This window comes from Lepisma saccharinum, chromosome 26 (genome assembly GCF_977018435.1).
Source record: "Lepisma saccharinum chromosome 26, izLepSacc3.1, whole genome shotgun sequence".
Lineage (NCBI taxonomy): Eukaryota > Metazoa > Arthropoda > Insecta > Zygentoma > Lepismatidae > Lepisma > Lepisma saccharinum.
The window spans coordinates 45278332-45302404 of NC_139254.1; the positions used below are offsets into that span (position 1 = coordinate 45278332).

At 37.5% G+C, this 24073-nt stretch overlaps 1 protein-coding gene across 1 annotated transcript in view; it reads left to right on the plus strand.

Moving 5' to 3' along the window:
* LOC145979312 (pseudouridine-5'-phosphatase-like) overlaps nucleotides 1–23848 on the plus strand; it is a 47469-nt gene extending 23621 nt beyond the window's left edge. The window contains exons 3-4 of the mRNA XM_083112154.1: nucleotides 20738–20970; nucleotides 23564–23848. Of these exons, the coding sequence (XP_082968280.1) occupies nucleotides 20738–20970; nucleotides 23564–23740 (410 nt within the window). The 3' untranslated portion in view covers nucleotides 23741–23848. The remainder of the gene's footprint in view (nucleotides 1–20737; nucleotides 20971–23563) is intronic.
* The last annotated feature ends 225 nt before the right edge of the window (nucleotides 23849–24073 follow it).

Below are 24073 nucleotides of genomic sequence, written 5' to 3' on the forward strand. Positions count from 1 at the left end.
TTTTAGACGCCATTTTCCAAAATGGCCGACAGCGACAATATTTTGCTTTTATTTCCGCTCCTGAAACCGTTAAAGTTATAATTTTGGTCTAAATATATATTTTGAAGGGTGAGGAATCGAATAAAATGGTTCCTGAAGTTGTCTGATTGTTATTTATTTCAGAAAATCTTTTGTTTTCGATTTGTTTGTCCAGATCCAACAAAACTGCCAGTCAAATCAAGGATATCTCAGAGTAATGTTATTCAACGAAGTCACTACATACGAAAGGAATTACCATGTCAAAGGGTTCTACATTACAAGAGACCAGACAGTAAACCATGTTTTCATGAAAGTTTCAAAGTTAAGGAAGACTTGCTATGTAATGAGAGCACTGAAAAGATACATGCTGAAACTGAATTTGCAATCCCTTTAATTAATTCCTGAAGATACAACTGATGATCTAATTGTTCCAACATGGGATGGATGTCGTGCTTTGGTATCAACAGCTACACCACCTCTCATGCATGTGGGATTTGTTCCATTCATCCCCAGGCCAGTTACAGAACATGCTACAGTTTTCTTATCATTGAAAAGTTTGCAGAATGTTTGCTTACAGTTAAAACAATCAGCCTTACCAGTATTTTCGGATGATTGTGTATTCCATATCATTGCTGATATTATTCTGAGTTTCCTGACATCATTCCAATGATCGGAAACTTCCATTGCGCAAAGCGCAAAGGTCATCCGGCACATTATTGGAAAATATCTATGTGGCAGTGGTGCAAAGGATGCACTTATTGAGTGCAAAGTGTTTGGTGTTAAAACTACAGAATCAGTAATGAATGGAAGTCATTATGTCAGATCACTCAAGGGCTTACTGATTCTTGAAGAAGCTACATTGAAGATGAAATGGTCAGAGTTTTGGAAATGTAACCCCAAAGAAAAATATGCTATTACCATTCAACAAGCCCAGAAATTGAAAATGAAAATAAGTATTTCAACTAAGAATGTGATAACAAGCCCAAAAGAGTTTAATGAACTTTTAGCAACCTTAGCAGTTTTGTACAATGACTTTCAGAAATTTTTAAATGATTGTGCCACTAAGTTCGAAATGTGCCGATACTAGGATACATTCCTTTACCTTGTAAACTTGTTAAAATTTCTCATAGCGTCTGACAGAGCTGGCGATTGGAATAGCCACCTTCAAGCTATTCAGAACCTTCAACCTATATTCTGTGAATTTGACAGTATTAACTATTTAAGGAATGCATCATGGTATCTGGAAAAAATGCGATGGTTAGAGGAACAGCATCCTAAAGTGTATCAGAAATTTCAAACAGGCCATTTTGTAGTGAGTCAAACCAATCGATCATTTATAGTGCTGTGTCACCAGTCATGAAATTGGAGCAAACTATCCAACGATCTCGAAAGAGTTCTAAAGGAATAATTGGATAAACAATGCAACAAATGTGTGTCACTGAATGGGAGTTGGTATATCACGAGGTACTAGGAATAAGCAACTGTTTCCGAGAAATACTTGGTGCTGATGATACCAGTTACAGTGAGGTAACTCTTCGTCATGAATTATCAGGAAACTTGAGTTCCAAGATGTTAATGTTTGTGAATGCAGTATTTAAATTTATGAACAGTAGAGGCGATCCATATGAAACATCCAGCCAGACCCAACTTCATAATTTTATCAGTAAGCAATGTCTACCTAGAGAGGATGCTATCCGCCTGATGAAAGTGAGAGAGCATGGAGAGGAGAGTTATGAACTATTCAGAAGTGAACGTTTCGTTAAGAAAACTACAAAACTTTCTGGTGTCATCACGAAGGTAAGACTCCCAACAATGGTTTCACCGTAGGGCCTGCTTCGAAATCAACAGACAACACTTGCTTCCCAAAAGAATAATATTGCTGCAGCTGATAGAAGTATACACATAGCTAAAGCACGAGGAGAAACAATTACAGATATTTTGAAATATGATCTACTGCCAACTAGTATGTTATTAGATGATAATGGCTACACAACTAAACCTGTAAAGTATCTACTGTTTCACATTGGGGAAGAAACTAGATCCAACTGATTACTGTTTTCAAGAACGTGAAGTCATGAATACTGCTGTCGTAGTTGATTTTATGTCACAAGTTCTCCAACTCAGAACTAAGTGTATGGGAACTTATAAAAGTATATTGGATAAAGTCTGGACTAATGCAACTCGATACCACGGAACTAAAAGAGTGGATTTTGTATTTGACAGCTACATCGAGCAGTCACTAAATGAAGGTGAAATAGAAAGACGGAGACCTGCTGATCCAATTGAAATGATGACAATCGAATAGGACACATTCATTCCTATACAGATGGACAGATTCTGGTCTTCAAGTAAAAACAAACAGCTGCTTCAATTGTCCGCTGCTACCGGTTTTATTGAACATGCAAAAACTACAGACTTCACTACAGTGATAAGTGGAACCATCACAGGAGACAATGATACCAGAGATGCCTTCATAGTTATGAACAAGGAACTTCGAACTTGCTCTGACCTTCAGACCTTTCTAGAAGAAGTAGATTCCAAAATGATACTCCATATATTCCATGCTGTAGAGTCAGGCATAACATACCTCATAGTATTATCTAATGACACTGATGTAGTTGTTCTCGTCCTTCGATATCTATTTCAACTATTCAGGAAAGGATTGGAAGAAATGTGGATTAAAGTGGGAGTGGGTGACAAATTGCGTTATGTGCCTCACACGTTGGGGAGAAAACTGGGAGCTACGCTTTGTATCACTTTAATTAAGGCACACATCGTTACAGGTAGTGATGTTACAAGCAAGATAGGAACAAAGCCATCTTCACTGAAAGCATCACCAGAAACATTACTAATTGGATTTGCAGAAGAAAATACTCTGTCTGAAGAAGCACTTGATAAAGCAGAGGAATATCTTGTTCAAGTTTAACATCCATCCTCAAAGTATAAGACATTTGATGAGCTTCGTTATTCATTACACAAACAGAAGCACATATCTGAGCTACCACCCTCATCTTTCTCAATAAGAAATGAACATTTGAGAAGATGTTTTTTTGTTCTGCAGAAATGCTTAAAACTTTCACGAAGATACTTTCCTGATGGAACCCTGCAACCAACCGATTATGGATGGTGAAAAGATGCAAATGGCGTACTAAAGCCTGATATCTGCCTTCATGAATGCCTTCTGAGCTACTAATACAGTGTACTTGTAAAGCATGTGCTACTAGAAGATGGAAATGTCGTATGAAATATTTACCATGCACTGAGTATTGCAAATGCGGCGAAGAATGTAAAAGATAGTGAGTGTAGGAGAAAAATAAGAAATTATCATATTATTATGCAGATTTTTGCTAAAACTTGTAAAAACCTTTTAAGTTCAGAGTTTTCATAATTATCATGTGTGTTTTATTGGAATATAATTTTTTTGATGTGTGCTTTATTTTATTATATATATTTTTCAAATCTTTTATGTTGTGTAAATGTAACTTTCCAAATAATTGTAGTCAGTTTTTGTTCATATTATCCTTTATAGATGAAAAAAACAACAGATTTTCTGAAATAAATAACAACCAGACAACTTCAGGGACCATTTTATACGATTCCTCACCCTTCAAAACATATATTTAGACACCAAAATTATGACTTTAACGGTTTCAGGAGCGGAAATAAAAGCAAAATATTGTCGCTGTCGGCCATTTTGGAAAATGGCGTCTAAAACACCCGGTCCAGAATATGGTGATGTCTACCCAAGTTTTTCTGACTCTCCTACATGTATTCTACTAGGTTCCATTGATTAGACAAATCATAACTAAAATTTTTACGGGACTCTATTACAGGGACTGGATCACTAGGTTCATGTAAGTCATACAATCTTCTCGTCTATATATTTTTTTTATACTCTAAATCATTCGGAATTCTCCTGGTCAGGAGGTTCTATTAATAAATTTTATTCTTAGTTGTTTTAATCCGAGAGCAGAAGGTGTACTTTAAAATCTTTGTGAATATAGGATACATATCCGTTCAGAGTCTGAATACTTGCGACATTGGGATAAAGTTAATGGTTTCATTTATTGGTTGGTTGTTGTAGAAATTATTGGAATAGCTAAATTAAGTTATAGGCCGAATATATATATTTTTCAAATTCCTTAAGTGATGGTCTATTGTTCTGCTTTTATGATATGAGTAGCCGGCGGCGTTTATAAAAGGTAGACATTTGTTCCCCTATGTTATGTTAAGAGAATTCCACGTGGACATTTGTAATGTATGTAACCGAAGTGGCTTTTATAAAGGGTAGAGAATGGTTCCCCTGTTATTGTATTATGAATGTTTTGAGGTAGACCTTGATGTTGGTAGTACACCTCTTGAATTCCAAAGAAGATAATGTAAGAGTAAAAAGATTATCGAAGCAGGAATATAGAGTTTATGACTAATAACATATTAATATATTTTGTTCTGGTAAAATTTTGGATACCAGTTGTAACTTCGACCTTTTTTGTGAAATTATTACCCAGTTGTTGAAACCAGGTTACTGATGTATTAAATCTTGGATGGATTAGGATATGTAGCAGAAAAGAGAGTGCTCTAGGCTTTATGGTTATTTAGTATCAAGCTTCTTACCAGATAACTGAAGTTGTTAAGTAATTTTGTTTGCATTTTAACTCCAACTATGCTGGAGACCTGTAAAATCTTCAATTAATGTAAAAATTAAGAATCTTCTTGGTGTTATTTTCGGTGATGGTTACTTTTGGAATTGAGATGCAAATAAATTCAGTAAAGTGTGGTTTCTATGAAAAGTATGGTTTACTGGCAAGCTTCTGGTTTGACGGGGTGTCCCGCCCTCACTGGTCAGTGGAGTGGAGGCCCTATTGACCCACAAGTGTGTCAGTCTCAAGGTGCTGCTTCCCTTGTGACTCGCATGCGCGACCTCACTGGTCAGTGGAACGCGGTTGCGGTCATGATGGTCAAGCATCAAAGTGGTTATCGTGCATAAGAATAGAGTTTAGATTTCACAGATATGTGGCCTCCCCGACGGCTCAGTGGTAGCGTCGTTGCCTTGTAATCAAGGGGTCCCGGGTTCGATACCCGGTGGAGGCACATAGTGGTTCGGATCCCACTTTAAACTGTAGGTCCAGTCCCGATTAGCCTTACTGTGCATGAAGTGGACTTAAGACAAAATCAATCAATCAATCAATCACAGATATGTAAGTTCAAGTTTAGAAGCAGACCCTTATCCGAACTCTGGCATGCGGGATCTCATGTCCCGAAGGTACTGAGAATTAGTCGAGGCATTTAAACTAAAGAGAAATTGTAGGCAGCATCGCATGCCTTGGCAACGGGTTGAAGGCCTATTTTGTTGCAAGTGGCGCCCAACGTGGGGCTTGATATGGTAGGCAGCGACGCCGGTCTTGGTCTTTCGAGGGGACCGAGATGGTGCCTCGCGTGCCTTGGCAACGGGTTGAAGGCCTATTTTGTTGCAATGTCCATGGTTGCAACTTGTCAATTAAAGTTTTCTACAGCTAACCAATTTTGCAGGTAGTGCAAAAATTGACATGTTCATACTAGAAATTTTCTATATGAACTGTTTAGTATTTTAAAACATAAAGAGTATTACTAATCAAAACCAATTTTGATAATCTTACACTTCACAAACAAGTCATTCCCAACATAGAACATACTTAGTTTTGGTATACTTTTGAAATAAGTTTTTTGAATTACCACCATTGTAAAACATCGTCCATTATATTTTTTCTGAACTCCTTGGATTATGCATTTATGCATTATATATGTGGTAGAATAGGACAACTCAAAATCTTCTTGCAATTTCTACATGCATGAAAAAGTTGGTTTGTCCATGATAAATCAGGTAACATGGGAGAATACGCCACTGCATGTTGCTCGTCAGAAGAATAGATATCGTATCAATCCCTAAGATTATATGTTTATTTTATAAAGTCTCTCTGAATGCTTCACGTTGACCAGGGTTTTCACTTGTTTTTCTCAGTTGTCTCAGCCTTTGAGGCATGCAAACAATGCACTGTGTTGGGCTATGCAAACCTCCTGAGCCATCCAGGAAACAGGTAGTTTCTTCTGCCTATGGAGTCGGCGGTTTGCATAGTGGCAATTAAAAAACACGATTCGGCATAGAGGAAGAGCTCGATGGCCTAGTGATATGGAGGTGAGACAAGTTGAGAGGAGACTGACTTTTGGATTGGAGTTGAGAAGGGAGAAGTGGTTAGGAGAGCAGTGGGTCAGAAGTGAGACGACGCTCTGGTCGATAAATTGAGAAGCCAACAGAGGACTTCGTATATTCTATTCAGCCTAATTCATCAGATAGACAGGTAATTATCCTAACACCCAGCCATGATTCAGGTTCAAAGGTTCTCAAAACCCAACGAGTGACCATTGTCTTTTCTGCAGTTTAGTTCCTTAGTGTGATTTTGTACCTTTCGCATTGCCAAGCGTTAACTCGTCATGCCAATGACGAGTGCTCTCATCAGAGGATGAATGATGAGTAACTTACAACACCCAGCAATTAATTGCACAATGACTGGTTCAGATCCCATCATTCTTTAGAATGATACGTGGTGGAGTGCTTGAGGCCTTTTCATTTTTTGTTCAGAAATGAAAAGAGTTTGTTAAACAGTTTTAAATTTAAACCCACCCCAAAATTTTGCTCACTTGTTTAGTTTTTTCAGTATGTCCTTGCCATATTTCATTTCGAAAATACATATGGCTTAAAGGTTCTTTTTAACATTAATGGGGGGAGAAGAATTTATATATGCCATGATAGATGTCGAGCTTTCACCTTGCTGATGAACTCGATGAAACATTAGACCAGTTATTAGATATAGCACGAGGGACTACAAGTTTTAATTTAGATGTCAGCGGTCCAACTGCAAGTTCAACCCCCAAATTTAAACGTAACCCCATATTAACTAGACGCCTTCAGCGACAATTATTAGAAAAACAGGAATATGAAAAGCAATTAGAGCAACAAGGTCAGGATATTAGAGATTTAGGCCCAACACAATTTGCAACTATGGCTCAGTCTCAGTTTGTTCCCCAACTATTTTAGAGGGTATCCCATTTCAGGGGATAGCCGGGGAAGATGTTTCGAAATTTTTAGATAAAGTAGATAGCCTTGCCATTTTAAATGGTTGGAACAGCGCCAGAAAGCAGGAATTGTTCCCAGCCCTTTTGGCCGGGCCAGCGTTACGATGGTATCAGGCTTGGAAAGATGTTCCAGAAAATCAAGACAGTTCTTACGAGAATATACGACAGAAAATTAAAGACGAATTTACAGGGTCCTTTGATCAACTCCAGATCGAGGAACAAATTCGATACAGGTTACATAAGGAAACTGAGCCAGTTACAAATTATGTTCGGGACAAGCAGTTAATTTTACTTAAAGCAGACCCCAAAATGAACGTTCAACAGCAGATCAAACAGATTATATTAGGATTGCAGGTTAATTACATGAAAGATATCCATCATAAAGAATACGAGTCAGTGCATGGGTTGCTTAAGGATTTAAAATCCTTTGAAAAGCTTCAGTTTTTGATGAGACAGCGCAAGCTGAAAGAGCTGAGGTGCGAAGATCAAAGGGACAGCTTATTCCTTCCTTTGCACAGTGCACCAACACTTTCTCAACAGCAGCAGATTTTATTGCAGAATAACAATCTGGCTACTGCTGAGTCTGCACAATCGCGACCTACTTCAGAGATCGACGCAAGATTCAATGCCTTGCAGAAGGAGGTCGAACAATTAAAATTAGCTAATACTCCTCAAAGTAACAATGCTCAAATCCAGGCTCAGGAAACTGGTTTGGAAGCAAGATTAGCTAGTCTTACTTTTAGACTGGATAGCATGGAGGATCAAAAACAGCACCCTGGCACCGACTCATCTAGTCAGAGACAATTTAGAAAACCTTATTATAGAGATAATTATCAGACAGGAAATAATTATAGAGATTCATACCGGGGTAATAATAATAGACGACAGTTTAATAGGGGGTATAGGAATGCACGCCCTAATAATAATAACAATTCAGATCGCAATAGGCGATATGGCAATACCCAAGAAAGGCGAGGACGTGGAGACTTCCGCGGACAGAACTCGCGGGGTTCCTCATCTTCAGCAGGGCGAGGCCAGGAAGATAGGGAAGAGCAACGGGGAAGACCACGCTGCTCTATTTGTAACTACCCCAATCACTCGGCAGCCACTTGCTTTCAAAACAAGGAGGCTTTAAACGAGCGGTAACTGCCCATAGAAGAGACGTATGAGCAGATTTTGTAGTAAAGCAAATTTCAGTCTCTACTTTCCCCTATGAGGAATTAATTTACATTAACAGAGTGATAGGGGGACAACGTAAGAGGTTTCTTGTGGATTCCGGGAGCCAAGTATCAGTTACTAGTGATCGATGTATTCCTTCAACCGCCAAACGTTTTAAAATTCATACGGCCATAAGGGGAGTAGCAAAGGAACAAATTGAAATTAAAGAGATTGTCTTGTTAACATTTGCAATAAACGGCCGCAATTTTACCCACCCTTTTCGGATGATTCCAAATTTTGAACATCGGACAATCTTGGGTAATGATTTTTTAAGAGCTCATAAAGCAAATTTGGATTTTGAACAAAATCGACTCACGTTGAGGAGATTTGGTACTCCTCCGCGGAACCAGTTAAGGACGGAACACAGAAAAACCTTTGACTTATCCATAAAAGTTGCTAGTCTGATCAGGGATTTATATGTGCCAGAATTTGTAACTTCCAGACAAATTAGAATTAAACCTAGGTCTCATTTGTGTATTCCTATCAAATTGATAAATTCTAGTAATCAGAATTTAACTTATTTAGAATTAGATTTACAGTTTCAAATGGACACAGGCTTAATGGTGCCTCGAGCCATTGTAAATCCGGAGTCATTTTTAATTTGGATTACTAACCCAAATTCTTACAAAATTAAAATTAGGAAAGGGGCACGCTTAGGTACCGCAGAGGCATGGCAAAATCCAGTACCAGCTTCGCGTCATATTGCGGATGACGAAGGACCTAACGTTATGGTGACCAAGGAAACTGGCACCATGACAAAAACAGTGCACGACATTACTAAATTCGACATTAATCCAGCATTAGAACCCGATCAGAAGTTGCAACTTACACAATTATTAGAGAGGTATGTAGATGTGTTTTCTTGGTCTGAGCAGGACATAGGTTGTGCCACTAATTATACGCATCGTATAAAGTTAAAAGACGATTCTGAATTTCACGTCCCAGCCTAACCTATACCTGTACACTTGCGTTCGGAAATTAATCAACTTGCTAGAAGTAGGGGTCATCAGTCCTACAACATCACCCTACAATTCCCCAGTTTTTCTTGTTAAGAAGAAATCAGGAGCTTATCGCATGGTGCAGGATTTTCGTTTACTTAATGCCAGGTCTGTTTTCGATGCAGTTTCAATAGGAAACATTTCAGAAATATTGCATAATATGGCCGGTAAGAGCTACTACTGTAGTGCTTACCTAAAACAAGGATTCTTTCAGATTCCTTTAGCGGAAGAATCGAAGAAGTACACTGCCTTTACTATACCAGCCAGGGGACAATTTGCTATGAATTTTACACCTATGGGACATGTGACATCTCCCGCGGCGATGACCCGGTGTGTCCAGCTCGCTACAGCGGGTATGAATGATAATAATTTTGCCTTTTATATTGATGACATGTTTATATTTGCTAACACATTTAAGGATATGTTGGTGAATTTAGAAAAAAATGTTCCAATGTTTACGATCTGCGGGATTAAAATTGGCTGTACCTAAATGTTCATTTGGATACTACGAGACAATTGCCTTAGACCACAATGTGGGCAGATATGGATATCGTATCAGCGATAGAATACTGTCATCCATTAAGAAATATAAAATTCCTACCACCACAAAAAAGGTTAAAATGTTTTTAGGTCTTTGCAGCTATGTGAGGAAGTACGTCAAAATTTTTTCTGACATTCCATCACCATTACAAGGTTTAATCCGTAAAGGCAAGAAATTTACATGGGGTCCAGAACAACAATCAGGATTTGAAAAATTAACCCTAGAACGCATATGTGGGGTCTCTTAGACCCCACGTAGTATATTAAGGCACCTTCTGATACAATAAATGCGCATCAGTTCAGTACATCTGAATGTGTTCTTATAACGTATGAAATTATAGCCCCGTACCAATAACAATTTTTGTGAATTTTGTTATTTTGTATCATTATCCCATGTTTCCATACGTGGGGTCGGTCAGACCCCAACAAGAAATAATACAATTTTTGTAATGTTAGGCACTAGTTCTGGTATAGCAATGCATTTTGCTCTCGTTCAACTCTAGCATCGTGCTTTAACAGTTACTTCATAGATGCGCTAATGAATCAGCTTCACATCTAGTTCATAATATTCGTCTATAAAGCTATACTCCTATTTGGCCGCATTATTGTAAGAAGAAGAAATACATACTATTTGTCATGTTTCTTCCGGTAGCACTTTTGCTGTGCATCACCAATATTATTTACAACTTGTCACCTTTCTTGCTGAAAAATAATTTATGATGCATAGGATACTTGAATCATGGTAGGTTTGTGTTAGTGTTGCATCCTATGAGTGTGATTTAGAGATTTGGAGCTTTTTTCAAGGTATTTGTTTCAACCAGTGAGAATGAGTTCTAAAGAAAGGAAGAATGAGCCTTCTATGAAACCAGAAAATGGTAATTGTAGTGAATTTGTCTCTGAGTAGCTTGCTGAAGATGGAGTTTTATCCTCTGAAGAAAGTATTCAGGAGAGTGATGCAGAAGGATGCTTCGAAAACACCCAGGACATGTGCTCCGAAACATCGAGTTTAGCTGAAAGTGAATTAGACAGTGGTGAGATTGAAACATTTTCTTCGGATTCGGAAGCTGCTGCTTCAACTATTTTGACCAGAAGAGGTGGTACAATGTGGTCTACTCTTCCTAAACCTATTGCACAAACTCGCCAACACAATGTGCTTCACAATGCCCCTGGACCTGCACCAGGAACTATAACTACCACGCCAAAGGACCGATGGGAGTATTTCATTACGGAAGAAATATGTGATGAAATATTATATTTCACAAATCTTGTTGTTTGTTTGTAAAAGGATGAAAGGTAAATGTTTGAATAGATCTGTTAGAACTTGGTGTGGATAGTAATAACTGGATTAGGAGTGCGCAAGACAGAGAGAGGTGGAGGTTTTATGTTGCTTCGGCGATAAACCTTCAGGTTTTGTGATGCCAGAGAGTTAGTTACTTTGTAAAAGTTGTGATAAAATACGTGTGGATATCTCAAAACGACATTAATATGTGATTTCCTTATCTTGTTGTGGATAAAATATGTATTTGTAATTAGTTTTACTGATATATTTTGATGGGGTCTACCAGACCCGACCTATGTAAAGTAGTAAATATTTTTGGGTATGCGTCCTAGGGTTAAAAGAAGCACTAATTACTGCACCTGTTTTGTTACGTTACGATCCAGCGAAGAACACCAAGGTTTTTACCGATGCTTCATCTCATGCTGTCAGTGGCGTATTGACGCAGCCCAATGCAGAGAGAGAGTACTTGAAATGTGCACACTGTAGTAGAACGTTGACGGACACTGAAAAAAGATTGAGTGTCATTGAACAAGAACTAACAGCAATTTTATATGCTCTCAAATCATTTAGATTTTTTCTTGTGGGGCGCCATTTCGATTTATATACGGACAATAAAGCAATTACGTATATTAGGACATCCCGTAATTTAAGCTCAAAGCTTCTTCGATGGAGTAACCTTTTGGAGGATTTTTCATTCACTCCTATACATGTCAAAACTACGGAGAACATCGCCGATCCCCTCAGCAGAGAATGTGGAGAAAATATAGAGGATGGCAACATTGAAGAGGACATTCCAGAACCCAGGACACTTACATTATTTGATGCAACCACAGATGTCGCGGAACATCAGAGACAGGATTCCTTTTTTGGCCCAATTATTAAAATTTTGCAGGACCCAGACAGGGACGATGGAACACTACCTTTATCCATCCAGAGGCAGGTTTATCATCATGTGTTGGAAGATGGTTTATTATATAGACAGGAGAAATTAGGAGCCACTACCAGGAAATTGTTATGCATTCCAATGAAGTTACGTGATTCTATGATTGAGACACTCCACGCTTCACCCATAGGAGGCTCTCATCTTGGATTTACCAAGTGTTACAATGTTGCATTATCACGAATTTATTTTCCAAATATGAAATTATTTATACAAAGGAAAATTAGGGAAGGTATTACATGCCAGCAGAATAAACGCCGTCCAGGTCCACCAGTAGGGGAACTGTGTACATTTCCCGCACAGAAGCCATTCCAGCGGATTTGCCTAGACATTTCAGGTCCATATCCTCCTTTGTCCAATCTTCGTCACCGATACATTAGTGCCGCAACAGATTTTGGGATGCGGTATTTAATAGCCAAACCAGTTGCGGATTGTACGGCCAGTACAGCAGCTGAATTTGTGTATGAGGAAATAGTGTTACGCTTTGGGACGCCACATGAAATTTATACCGATCGTGGATCAGTATTCAAATCTAAGCTTTTTCAGGAACTTGGCAATAAATTGGGAATAACCAACAAGTTTTCGCCAGTAGGTTTACATAATTCTATAGGGCTTTCCGAACGTAACCACGGCGTACTACAGAGTATAATGAAGTGCTATGTTAATTTAAAACACACTGATTGGGTCCAATATTTACAACCAAGTAAGTTCAGTTATAACACTACAAGGAATCAGAATTTGCGGTATAGCCCATTCTTTTTAGTACATGGATTTCAACCTACTTTGCCCTGGGAGCTTGCATTACACACACCAAGTTGTGAAAATGTGGAGAATGATGTACGGTTCCGAGTATTGGAAAAAGCAAGAACCAATGCTACGGATAACTTGGCGAAGCGACACGTTGAAGTAAATAAATATGATCGGAAGAGGAAACAGATCAAATTTCAACCAGGTGATAAAGTATTAATTTTTGACAGCACCCAGAAAATTGGAACCGCACGGTGCTTTTCGGGTATTTATAAAGGCCCAGCCACAGTTATCCGAGAAGAGAATCCTAACACATACCTGGTGGAATTGCAAAACAAGCGTGGAAAGACAATAGTGGACTCTATTGCCGTCCAGAGACTCAAAAAATATTATGCGCCAGATGACGGTGAAGGCGAAGAGAACTTGGCAGGTCAAGATGAAGATGAAGGTCATCAGGAGGACAACGCGGACTCACGCAGGAATAATGGTCACTAAAAATGAAAATTCACATAAGTAACAGGTTTAATAATTTTAATTTCACTTGCGTGACAATAATAATTTGTAATAAAATGGCACTAATAATATTAAAGGTTAAAAGCAGATTTATTATTTAATAATGTTCCTTAGGCACAAAAGATTTTTGCAGTATTTAAAAATACTAGCTCAGCGAGTACATCACTAGAATTTTATAGTTACTCTTCAGAAGAAGGTATATAATTATATTAGCAAAGTTTATTTTAAGCGCCAGTAATGAGAATATTTATTTTATATGAATATGTAGACGTCGACGTCAAGATTTTTTGCGCCCCAATAACAAGTATTTTCCTTCGGATATTGGATTGCAACCAAAATCCTGGAAATCCATTCTGCCATCGCAGAATGATAATGATTAAACCACAACGGTTTTAGTTTCTAACTTTGCCACAATAATATGCTAAGCATATTTTAGAATGAGTTGAGGAATTAAAGATTCTTCAAGTTTTAGTGATGTTAGTATTTTAATGCATTTAAAGATTGCATAAATAATAATAATTATTTTATTTCAGGTAGTCAGGAGTAAATCAGTCTCAATTTTCCATTACCTTGTACCTCAGTACGGTTCGATTTTAAGTATTTAAAAATAGAGATAACACCTGAAATTAAATAAGATAAGTTAAACAGTGCTAAAAATTTAGAGAATAAATAAATTATATCAAATAAATAAATTAAGCAGATAAATTGAGCCTAGATTCAGAAATAATTAAGTTGAGTTAAAATACCTACTAATTTAAACTAGGCAGGCTTAAGGTACGTGTTAGTTTTGAAGAACTGGTTGTTTTCTTGCCTAAGCAACATGAAAATCATTGCGATTTTAGTTATTTTAAACGCATTTCTTCCATACGTAAAAGCTTCAAATTTTATTTATCTGTTAAAAAAGTCCTTTGACATCCTGAGCATATTATTACAAGTTTATTATTAGCAGCATTTATTATTAGTATTTTTATAATTTTCATAATTTGTTACTGTAAATGTCAACGCAAGAAATCTATTACTTATGACCATGAATGTACCAACGAATTAGCGTTAAGTGAACTTAATAATGATTTACCATCCATGGACCAGCTTTACGATGACGTTGCATCAATGGTTGAAGTGGTACCATTGAAAACAATACACCCGCCAATGCCGCCTCCACTGCCCCAATCCGTTATTATTCAGCCCAGTATACAAGAAGAAGTTCAAGACTTATCCCGAAATATATTAGTCACCAATGACGACGTTTTAGATTTGCCTAAGAATATTGTATCTGTTAAAGATAGAGTTCAGAAGTTTGCTGTAAGCAAGGGCCCAAGCTTTGTTCAAAACAGCCGCAAAATTGAGAGTGAATTGATTATTTCACCCTGTGTCCAGCCAATTGTAAAAGTTAAAGATTTATTTGTAAATCAGTCGACAGCAAAAGTCGAGAAAGTTCCAAGTTTCACTCAAAAAGCAGAAAGTAAGCCAAATTCTCAGGTTTCCGAACCTGTTGTATCTTTTACCGATCCTATTTTTTACGATTATACGTTTGCCTAGAATTTTTATTATATTCATTACGTTTTAAATTTTAAGTTATAATCCATTTTTTAGGTCTGATTGTACTTTATGCAAGGTTTATTAGTCTTTTATTTTGCTAACACCTTCCCAAGTTTTGTTATTGTATGATCACGGAAGTGTTCGAGTTTTGTAGTAAGCTGACACTGCGCGACAATTTTCTCTCTCCATCCCGCCTATGACGTCATTTCAAAAGATCTTTGACTTCGTTTAGATTCTCGCAGCTCTTACTAAACCTTGTTCGTAATAATTTAAAGTTTTGTCAACATTCACGCGTAACTCAGCGAGTCAGTGAATCATAGCGCTACTTTTTCTTCCTCCGTCCGTTGCAAGGTTAACGTCCAAACATCGTGGTTCGATGAGATTCTTTCGTCCGCTATCCCGACGGAACCCGAAGTCGCCGGAACACGGCAGCGAACCTGCAAGCTTTCTCGCTGTCGCTGTAGAGAAAGCTCAGTTAAGTCCAGCAACCACAAAATGCAACTTTGCAAAAACTTTGAATATCTGATATCAGCTAATTCTTTTCTCCGCGTTGACGCCTTCCAGAGCACGCTAGTAGCTCAGAAAGAATTAGCATGGAAACTACAACGAAAACTTTAGACTCTGCATATTTTTTTCGAACCAGTGACGTTCGCTCATTAAATTTTCATGGGACCAGTTTAGTTAAGGATATAACCATCAGAATTTGATTTTCACGATTGAATTTCATATCAACAATGTTAGTGATATTTTGTTTTACATAGATAAATTTTGCCATAGAACGTCGCATTTATGCACTTCAGATTAATCACGACCAATAATTTTAAAAAAGGAACAAAAAGACGATTTTTTTTAGTTTTCCCGTTTTTATAAAGATATTTATAATTAGTCCATTTTTTGGGAAATCGACTTGCATTTGATTAGAATCAGGATAAAGTCAAACGAAATTTCGATAGAAATCAGGGAAATTTTTATAAAAGGGCAATTTTAGCATTTTATGCACATAGATTAATCAAAAGTTTTCAGCAACATGCCCGGGCTAAGCCTCGGTGATTAGCTCAGGCATGTGCAGCAAAAGCCGCCACGGCACCGTTAGCCTTTCCAAATTTTAACAGTGTGGTTTACCACAAATGTTATAATTTGAGAATTTATTATTATTATTAATATTTATTATTAGGAAATTTAGTTCACTTACCCAATTTGCACCTTATTCGACGATACAGCAATATATTCATTACTTTTTACTGATTAACTTCGTGTTAATTTTAGTACAGTAGGTAATAACTATTTATATTTTAATATATTGCATAACTATTCTCGATCTATTTTGTTTGGACAAACCTAAGGGATTGACACACCATTCTTATATGAGTTAAGTATATCTTTTCCGCGGCGGGTTTGTTTATAAGACCAAGTGATTTGAAGTATACGGCGGACTAGAGAAGTTTTGAGTGGTTAAATTTCTTTTGTTTAAAGAAAATGTGGAATTGAGAAAGTTTTTAATTATCCTTATTGTGTTTAAAATTTGAATTTCACTCTTTTGATTCCCTGATGCTATATTTGTTACCGCCTTGAGTTTCAACGAAAAGTCCGAAGTAGCATTTACTGAATTTTTTGTTTTGCATTGCATATTAATGAACCACGGCAAATTGTACCGGCCTATCGTTTATTAGGAGGCCATTAGAGGCTTGCCAAAGCAACCTCCTAGGCCACTAATAGCTTGCTTTGCGCAACGCAAATTTTATATATTTATTTAAAGGGTTCACATAATATTTTTTTTTAAAATTTAAATAGAATTCAGAACATGCTTGCAACACTTACTTTTGTTTAATAATTTTAAATTTTGTAATTCTGAGGTGAAATCTATTACTGACAATAAATTATTTCAGTTTATCAGAACACGTAATGGTATTTTAATATCAGGCTCAGGTCAATTTATTGTCATTCAGAATTTGAATAATAATTTGAACACCCACAGATCAATTCAGATTAACGAGGGGCAATCAGGATTTATCTCAGATTATTGTGGATCAACAAATTTTACATACAAGAATTTTAGCTTTTGAACAGATAAAAATGAAGGAAGTTGAATTACCACTTAATATTCCCAAGAATGTATCTGATTTCACTATTCCCCAATGGACTCCGCTTGAACTTGCCTTAAAGCAACTTAATCAATCTATTAGTAAGGGCATTTCATTTCAGGAATTAGTTTTAAACCCTTTGCCCATGTCTATATTAGTTTTTATTATTTGGAATTTATTACTAACCACAGCATTTGGGTATTATTTTTATAAGCACCGTCAACTTGCAAGACAGGTTCATTCAGAGCAGCACAGTAATAATTTATAATTTAAGGCAACACATTAATCATGGACATTAATATTTTAATTACGGTTGTATATTTTATTTAAATTTTCCTTATTTATTTTCAAAGAGTTATGGCAGATATTTAATCAATTTATTTTAATTTTATTTTATCTTGATGAGGCAATTTAATTTAATTTAATTTTAAGAAAAGGCAATGGAATGAGTTTGGTCTTGTGTGCATACCGTGAATTAAAAACACCTATCCTAAGCAGTTTCCTTCCATTATTCTAATTTTCCTCTTATTTAACCTAACCTGTCTATACGAAACCACGTGAACGAGCAATGCCTACACCAATCATGGGCAGTTTTTTTATGAAGGACCTCCGCAGAAGCAGGCAACTACCATACGTAGAGACTCGTCACCAACAACTTGAAGGAGGCATGCAGACATTTTCCACTACAAGAGGACTAAATTTTTACCGGGAAGACTGTATTCAACCATGAATTTCCCAGTTCAGTGGATTACAGACTATCAACGACACCTAGTGAAGGAACCAGATAACATTTCCCTCCACACTGTTTGCAGTTGGGACAACATTTTCCCCCACCTCCCAGTTCTACGGGTAATTTATTACACCTTTTACATTGCCCCACACTAAGTCAAGAAGACAAGCAATACAAAGAAGAAAAGAAGCAAAGAGAACGTATATCCCACAAGCAGCAGTTTTTTGGTTACAACAATAATTACGGAGTTGTTGTTCAAATTGTGCTACAGTGTTTTCCCACACATATACATGCAAGCTCATACCATGTGTATTTATGTGGATATTTACCATGCATTATGGGAAAGAATACTTTTCCATAGCCCTTCTTCACATGTTCAGTTCCGTACCATGCTTGCTAGCCAGATTTTAACATGCATTATAGTTCACACCATACTACAAGGAGGCGACAAGCGCCAGTTTTGTTAATTAACCAGCGCTAGCAACAACTAGTGTATATTTTTTTTAAGAAGAAATTTTCACAATGGATAACCAACCGAACATGCAAGCAATAACAAAGCATAACTAGAGCACTTTCGAACATTTCAGGAAGTATGCTTTAGTATGCCAATGTTTATTCCAAGCAGTTATTTTTTGTTTCACCAACATGGAACATAGTAAACAACACATTTGTATACCGGACATTTTTCTGATGTTTACAATCAGAGCAGACAGTTGGTGGACACTTGCAAGATATTTTTTTTCTTTTTGTGCAGTTATACATCAGTATTTACAAGGCTACACTACAGTGTACATAATAACATAGGCAAGGCAATCGAACATTATATTTAGGTTTTTTGCCTGCGACAGTTATTCAGTGTAAATAATTATGTACATCGAATATTTCATACTCATACATAGAAATAAGCAAGATAGACATTGAAAGTTCATATATTTGAAGAAGCTTATTTGGCTTGCAGAAAAAGGAAGATTTGATATAAACAGTGCATACCAATATTTTCCTTTCGTTTGGTCATAAGTGAAGTGGCTATAAGTTAAGCACAACGTATGTACCCAGGCTTTTCTACATGCTTATTTACGATTTTACTTACATATGTGACAATCCACGCTTTCGTGTACTTACTTATAAACTTTGTTTCCTTTTAAAAATGTATTTGAAGGGTCCACATCGGGCTCAATTCCACGGAAACATTGAGAACTATGGTTTTCCTTGGCCGTGTCCGGATTGGCAAGCGCTCCCTCCCGTTCTCTCCCGTTGCTCTCGCGTGCCGTCGAAGTGACGTCCAAGTCGTCCGAATCTACATGTCCCCTTGTAGTACGGTTGTCACTTTTCCCGCTAGGTGTCAGTCCGAACTTCACCCACCGCGCTCTGGCGCGCAGGCGCATCGCACGGAAGCAGAAGGCAGACGCCAAACAAACATGACAATGATTTCCACCTATTTACTACTCATATTAAAAATGTAACACGCTATTTCATCATTTACAATTTTTCTACATTTAGTATTATTGATAAAATGTTAAAGTATAACTGAGTTTTACATCCTCTAATCAGTATATGTTGCCTGTACAAAGTGAAAGTTAGAATATGGCTGCCAAGCGCAGCGTCACAGCGAGTTCAAGCGTGCATCTGTCGCGCCTCTCTGCTCTTCCCTCCGACTCCACGTCTGTCGCGAATTCGGACAACGGAGTTTGGCTGAGTCCCCGGATGGAACGGTGCTCTAGGTGACATCTGCTGCCGATTCGGACGCGGCCCTTGTGAAAACACTTCGGCCATTTGTCTGACGATGGACAACAGACTAACGACCGTGCGCTCATGACCCGTAGGAATGAGCAATTCTACATCAAAACACTTACGTACACACAATTGTGTTACATCACAAGTTATATCATTTAATGACATGAACGTTTGTAATTACTAGTCATATAATGATACATAATATTGTTTTTTATATCATATCGACGTGAATACTTGTTATTATCGATTGTAATGTTTTAGGGAAGGGAATATTTGTTTTTCTTTTCGGGGTTAGGAAAACAAGAGAAAACTATGTTTTGTTGGTTTTATATTTTTTATCTTGGTTTTTCTAAGAAAATACATGGAATTGGCGAACCTGGGTCATGTCAAGCTTTGCGATTTGACTTTTAAATTTTCAACATGGAAAATTTTCTCCACGGCGGTAGAACGTATAAATCCCTAAGATTATATGTTTATTTTATAAAGTCTCTCTGAATGCTTCACGTTGACCAGGGCATTCACTTGTTTTTCTCAGTTGGCTCAGCCTTTGAGGCATGTAAACAATGCACTGTGTTGTGCTATGCAAACTTCCTGAGCCATCCAGGAAACAGGTAGTTTCTTCTGCCTATGGAGTCGGCGGTTTGCATAGTGGCAATTAAAAAACACGATTCGGCATAGAGGAAGAGCTCGATGGCCTAGTGATATAGAGGTGAGACAAGCTGAGAGGAGACTGACTTTTGGATTGGAGTTGAGAAGGGAGAAGTGGTTAGGAGAGCAGTGGGTCAGAAGTGAGACGACGCTCTGGTCGATAAATTGAGAAGCCAACAGAGGACTTCGTTTATTCTATTCAGCCTAATTCATCAGATAGACAGGTAATTATCCTAACACCCAGCCATGATTCAGGGTCAAAAGTTCACAAAACCCAACGAGTGACCATTGTCTTTTCTGCAGTTTAGTTCCTTAGTGTGATTTTGTACCTTTCGCATTGCCAAGCGTTAACTCGTCATGCCAATGACGAGTGCTCTCATCAGAGGATGAATGATGAGTAACTTACAACACCCAGCAATTAATTGCACAATGACTGGTTCAGATCCCATCATTCTTTAGAATGATACGATATGCAAGTATTTAGATTGAAAGTATTCAGTTTAATGGGAAATAATGGTTTTGTTCGAAAAAGTTTTTTTTTATAATAGTACTTGTGTAGGAAGACAACATAAGATTTCACTATAAAATGGAAAATATATTTTCAGTTTCTCCTTTTCATATGTTTTTCTAAAAACAAAATAGGAGCTGAGAGGCTAGTTCGTCATTTGCACAAGAATGGAATTCCAATTGCCATAGCTACAAGTAGTAGCAAGGGAAACTTTGAATTGAAGACAGCCAAGTACAAGGAGTTGTTTTCCTTGTTCCATCACGTTGTGATGGGCAGCTCTGATCCTGAAGTGAAGAAAGGAAAACCTGATCCTTGTATATACCTTATATGTGCCTCACGCTTTCCAGATAAGCCTGATAATACAAAGGTGAGCATGCAATATCAATTAAATTGTGAAATACTCACAAAAAAATAGTATTTACTATTGATTATATTAGAACAACACAAATTAAAATACACTTTTGTACTGTAAAGTGCTTTGATACTTACTATAGATAGGTAGATTGATCCATGTTAAACTCAGGATTACACAGACTAAGACACAATTATCTTTCGAGAAAGTAACCAAACATTTTACCCATTTAACCTGTGATTACTGGTTAACATTAGATAAATAGTACACATAATCTACGTGTAACTGAGTCTATATTTTGTACAATGCATTTAAGAGAACACATTATAAGTGCTACAATAAAGCTAACCTTCAAACAATTTAATGGTGTTCGTTCGCGCTCACATGCGCGTTTGTGTGTGTGTGCATAAATTCAGGCTCAAGAAGTCATTATGTAAAAATAGGATTGTAATATCAATGCCATGTATTGTAAAATACACTATATAGCCAAAAGTCACCCAACACCCAGTGCTGTTCATTCAAAAGGCAACAGCCAGATAACTAATAAGATGTCGGATCTCCCTTTGCTATTATTACAACATTTACTCTTCGGGGCAGGCTTTTCACTAAGTTCTGGTATATTGCTGTTGTTTTTTTTTCATTCGTCCTGTAACCTCGTGAATAGTTTGTGGGTGGTTTTTGGTCAAGTGGGTCTGGCATGCAACCGACGCTCCAGTTCATCCCAAAGATGTTCTATGGAGTTCCAGTAGAGACTTTGAGCAGGCTAGCAAATCACATCCACCTGATGGTCCTCAAAGCAAAATGCAATGAACCCTGCTTTATAGACAGGGGCCGTGCTGATAGAGAAAATGGCCTATTCCAAACTGTTGCCACAGTGTGAACAGCAAGCTATTGTCTAAAATGTCATCATAAACACCACTGTTCATGTTGCCATTGACCAAAATTATTGGCCCGAGTCCAAACCAGGAAAAACACCACAAGACCATGACACTATCACTTCACTTGGGTGTCCAGTGACTTTTGGCTATATAGTGTATATAGATATCATAGTATAATTATTTCACCAATTGTATTGTAAGAATTAGCATTTGTACATTTTTTAATTTTTAGAAAACGATACAAGCACATTATGGGGAACAAATGATTGGCGAAAGGCCAGAGTTAGTGACAAATGAACCATGTGGACATACTAGGCGTAACTTGGCAGAGGCAAGGGGGGCTTGTTCCCCTCCCCCAAATTTTAAGGTTAAATGAAATTTACAAGTTAAATGTACTTTTGTTGACTGGGACTTGGGAAGCAAGTAATAAAGAGCAATATTGTCATTTTGCAAATGATCCTGGATGCTATTATTTTGAGATGTAACACTTTTTGATCCCCCCCCCCCAAGTTAAGCGCCAAGTACGATTTTGCACCCCTCCCCTCAAAGTTAGCCCTCAATACACCCATGCAAATGGACACATTTGTCCAACTGCAGTGACACAAATAAATATCGTGGATGTTGAGCAAGTTATCCCTGAATACATTATGGAGCAAGACGTCATGATTAATGTCCAGTATTATTCCACATTGCTCAAAGGTGCTGTCTAAAATGCCATTCGCAACGAAAGACCTGGAATATTGTCCAAACATGATATTCTTCTGTATGACAATGCCCGCACTGGACCATTGACATTAATCACTCTGACCAACAATTGAAATGGGAGGTTTTGCCTCATACCCCTTACAGTCTGGACTTAGCTTTTAAGGATTACCACATGTTTGGGCTACTAGGAGGGAAGAAATTCTACACAAATGCAGCACTACAGGCAAGATACCCTGACGTGGGTACAACAGCAGCCAACTTCCTTCTATGCCAAAGGAATCAAGAAACCGCCACAATGATGGCAGCATTGTCTGAACGCTCAGGAACAATACTTTGAAAAACTGATCTAGTTTAGAGCTTGTGGGAATTTAATTTTTTCCTGTAAATAAAATTATCAGTCAATCTTGAACCATCCTTGTCGATGTGATGACATTTTTTTATTTGCATCTAATTTAGGTGAAATTTCGCTAAATTTATATGTGTAGTATGTGGCTTTGCCAAACCACAAGATAATTCAGACATCATTTATGAATGGACACTCGCAAACATCCATGCCCAGGCCGGCATTCGAACCTAGGAGTCCTGGCATCATAGCACGATGTGCTAACCACTCTGCCACATGGGCCGGCAATGCAGACACCAGTATTAAATAGTAATATGCTTTGTTTCCCCTACATTCACTGTGAATTCTCCCTTCCCGATGGTGCAGTGGTACCGTCATCGCCTTGTAATCAAGGGGTCCAGGGTTCGATTCCCGGTGGAGGTGCATAGTGGTTCGGATCACACTTTAACTGTAGGTCCAGTCCCGATTAGCCTTACTGTACATAAGTGGACTTAAAACACCAACTCAACCAATCAATCAATACTTAAGATGTTATGATTTACTTAAGAGTCAACATCTATGGATATTACCATTCCAATATTTCAAAACTTTATTGATAAATGAAGAAACTTACAAATAAATGTCCATCAATACTTAAAATATGTTTACCAATGTGTTTCAAGATAGTTATATTTTTCCTCAGTGTCTTGTTTTTGAAGATGCCCCTAATGGTGTAAAGGCAGCAAGGGCTGCTGGAATGCAGGTGGTGATGGTTCCAGATCCTCATGTTCCAGAATCCATGCATGAAGCCACTGTTGTGCTGAAATCCTTAAATGACTTTAAGCCTGAGCAGTTTGGACTGCCAGCATTTGAAAAATAGTTTGCAGTTGCTGAGATCATTTGTGCAATGTTCATGGTGTGGAACTTTAGAAACATGTCAAAAAACAAGAGTTACTTTAAATTATGAGAATAAATATTTTGGATGTAAGCTAACTTCTCTCTTTCATCTATTAATTATAATTCTAAAGTAGTCTCTAAATGTGTCAGTTTCATGCCAAGCTCATATTGTCGTAGACAGCTGAAGGAATTTTTCCATTCGGAAAAAAATACATTTTTACACTGATATGAGGTGTATATGAAGTTTGCATGGCTCCATATTTGCAAGTTAACGTAACTTCTAGATATTACTTTCTGTATTTGTAGTTTAAGACAC